This window comes from Apaloderma vittatum, unplaced genomic scaffold (genome assembly GCF_000703405.1).
Source record: "Apaloderma vittatum isolate BGI_N311 unplaced genomic scaffold, ASM70340v1 scaffold29703, whole genome shotgun sequence".
NCBI classification, from domain to species: domain Eukaryota; kingdom Metazoa; phylum Chordata; class Aves; order Trogoniformes; family Trogonidae; genus Apaloderma; species Apaloderma vittatum.
The window spans coordinates 648-3,912 of NW_009710299.1; the positions used below are offsets into that span (position 1 = coordinate 648).

A 3,265-nucleotide genomic window follows, 5' to 3' on the forward strand; every position below is an offset into this window, starting at 1 on the left:
GCCTTGAGGCAGCCCTGCAGGCTGTGCCGGGCCAAAAAGTGATGGTGGAGATCGACCGGCGATATTTCCCCGGTGTCATCCGCTACGTGGGGAGCATTTACAAAACCTCGTCGGCTCTTCTGTCTCCGTTCTTCTTCGGGGTGGAGTTACAGGTAAAGCGGCCAAGAAGGCAAGTTGCTTATTTTCCCGTAACGTTTGCGTCTGTAAAGCACCTTTCCGGCGTGTTTTCAGGGCGAGGGTGAAAACAGAGGGCGCAGCGATGGATCTTACCGTGGCGTCGAGTATTTCAAGTGCAAACGGTACTGCGGGATCTTCCTGCCCTTTAGCAGAATCCAATTTACCCCCGCGCTGGACGACGAGTGCGAGAAACCGAAGCCAGAGGCGGAGGAAGACGTTCCCGTGAAAGTGGGAGACGCCGTTAGCTTCTACGTAGACGAGGTCCTCACGAAAGGAGTAGCGATGGCGGTTTACCGCGAGGGAACCCAATGGTTTGTGAAAGTTTGTCCGGTAAGAGCAGCCTCGCTGCTTTTTCTTCTTTTTGGAGGGATTTTCATAGAATCCTGGAATGGCCTAGGCTGGAAGGGACCTTCGAGATCATCTAATCCAACCTCTCTGTCACGGGCAGGGACGCCTCTCAGCCAGCCCAGGTTGCTCCAGGCCTCATCCAACCTGGCCTCGAACACCTCCAGGGAGGGGGCAGCCACAACTTCTCTGGATAATTTATTCCAGAGTCTTGCCACCCTCATACTGAAGAATTTTTTCCCAAGATCCAATCTAAACCTGTTCTCCTTTAATTTAAATCCATTTCCCCTTGTCCTATTGCTGGATACTTGTGTAAAAAGTCCCTCCCAGCCTCCCTGTAGGTCCCTTCAGGCCTTGCAAGGCAGGGATAAGGTCCCTCCAGAATCTTCTCTTTTCAAGGCTGAACAATCCCAGCTCCCTCAGCCTGTCCTCGCAGCAGAGCTGCTCCAGCCCTTGGATCATCTTTGTGGCTCCTCCGAACTCCTTCCAACAGCTCTGTGTCCCTCTTAGGGTGGGGACACCAGTTCTGGACTCAGGATTCGAGGTGTATTAGGAGTATTTTATAAAAAACGTGATGCCCAGTAACAGAACAAGAAATAATAAGTTTAAATTAGAACAGAGGAAGTTCCAGCTCAACCTGAGGAGAAACTTCTTCCCTGTGCGGGTGCCGGAGCCCTGGCCCAGGCTGCCCAGAGAGGGTGTGGGGTCTCCTGCTCTGGAGACTTTCAAAACTCGCCTGGACGTGTTCCTGTGGGGCTGCCCTGGGTGACCCTGCTCTGGCAGGGACGTTGGACTGGGTGATCCTGTGAGGTCCCTTCCAACCCCCAACATTCTGTGATTCTACGATTCTATGGGGCAACAAGTGGAAGGAAGGTCTGAAAGGGTGATGAGGTTACGTGTAAACTTTCCAGGCCTGTTTGAAAAAATAGATTTGGATTCCAGGGATGCCCGCTGTCTGATAAAGCAGGATTTTTATTTTTTTTTCTTTTTCATCTCCTTTCAGGAAGAAGAAGGAACAACTGACATTTTCAGAGACATCCCGATGGACTCTGTCGTGAAGGAAAACTTGCAAAGTAGGTTATCATCAGATATGTCCTTCCTGTGTTACGTTCCTGAGGATTCCACATTTACTTCTTGTCTGGAGGCTCCTGATGAACTGAAAGTCCAGCAAAAGCTTCAGTTAGTCCTGAGTGAGGTGGTCAGGAGGCAGAGAAGGTCTGTGGAAAAGTCTTAAGTCCTGCACAAAACTCTTTGCATTAGGCAATTAAAGCTGAGTCTGCCCATTTGTCAGGAAGAAGAAGAGAGCCTGGTTGCAACGTGGAGGTATTTCTTAGGGGAGAAGGCACCGCTGGTTAAAGAGTCTTTAATTTAGCTCTAGAAGACAGAGCAGGAGCCTCACCCTTATGCCAGACGAAGTCAGAAAGGCACAGATGCCGCCAGCGGTGGCGTTGAGTCATTGGACAGGACAAGGAATCGGTGAAATCTCTTTGTTGCTGTCGAAAGACGCTGCACGGCTGGCGGGGCCGGCCTGAGGGGAGCCCTCGTTAGGATTCTTCACCAGGTTGACTCGTCTGACTAAAAGCAGAAAAATCGTTTGGAAATAACCCCCTTGTAGTCGGAAACGGCTCCGTGAAGGGCTGGATCCAGGCGTCTGCAGCCGTGTGCGGGGAAACGAGGAGCAGGATCCCGTCCCCTCTCATCCTGTTGGACCAGTTTGGCCGTATCCGTCGGGAGTTACGCCTTGTGTCTCTGCTGCTCAGCTCCGTGCGGTCTGTGATTTCCAAACAGGCCTAATATTAGATGAGATCCAGAGGTGTCTGTCATTAGGCGTTGCCTTCCCACCTCACCCCACGTTTTCTGTCACCCGCCAGGTTTATTTCCACCGTTCGAGTCCGACGTGGGCTTGGGAACCCCGAACCAAATGAAACAAGAGATAAGCGCGAGCGGCGAGGAGTGTGAAAGCGGGAATCCGTCCCTGGAGGTGAACTCCATGGTTCAGATCACCTTGGACAAGGGGAATCGGGTTTCGGGAATCATCCGCTGGTTGGGCTACCTGCCCCAAATTCAGCACAGGATGGCAGGAGTCGAACTGGTAAGGAGCAAAATATTTCCCGCTGTGGTAGAAGGGACAGATTTCGGTTGCGCTTCTCTTTTTAAGACCTTCAGCTGGCAACCACCTGTCTTGACAGCCTGACCCGGGCCTCTGTGTGAACTGTGAGGGCAACAGAATCATAGAATAGGTTGAGTTGGAAGGGACCTTCAAGATCATCCCGTCCCAACTTCCCTGCCATGGGCAGGGCCACCTCCCACCAGACCAGGTTGCTCCAAGCCCCGTCCAACCTGGTCCAAGGAGGGGACCCTCTCCCCCCTCTCTGGGAAACCCGATCCAGTGTCTCACCACCCTCACAGTGAAGAATTTATTCCTCGTATCTAATCTAAATTTACCCTGCTGTAGCTTAAAGCTCTTGCCCCTTGTCCCTCATCACATGCCCTTGTAAAAAGTCCCTCCCCAGCTTTTCTGTAGCCCCCTTGAAGTACTGGAAGGCCACTAGAAGGTCTCCTTAGAGCCTCCTCCAGGCTGAACAACCCCAGCTCTCTCAGCCTGTCCTCACAGGAGAGGTATTTCAACCCTCTGACCATCTTTGTGGCCTCCTCTAGCCCCGTTCCAACAGATCCAAGTCTTTCTTGTGCTGAGGACCCCAAAGCTCGATGCAGAACTGCAGGAGGGGTCTCACCAGAGCGG

At 52.4% G+C, this 3,265-nt stretch overlaps 1 protein-coding gene across 1 annotated transcript in view; it reads left to right on the forward strand.

Moving 5' to 3' along the window:
- Nucleotides 1-2,614, forward strand: part of LOC104272300 — a gene marked incomplete at its 3' end in the record, with an annotated part of 2,933 nt that extends 319 nt beyond the window's left edge. The window contains exons 1-4 of the mRNA XM_009867257.1: nt 1-152; nt 232-507; nt 1,526-1,595; nt 2,394-2,614. The exon at nt 1-152 is cut by the window's left edge and continues 319 nt beyond it. Of these exons, the coding sequence (XP_009865559.1) occupies nt 1-152; nt 232-507; nt 1,526-1,595; nt 2,394-2,614 (719 nt within the window). The remainder of the gene's footprint in view (nt 153-231; nt 508-1,525; nt 1,596-2,393) is intronic.
- Nucleotides 2,615-3,265: the final 651 nt, after the last annotated feature.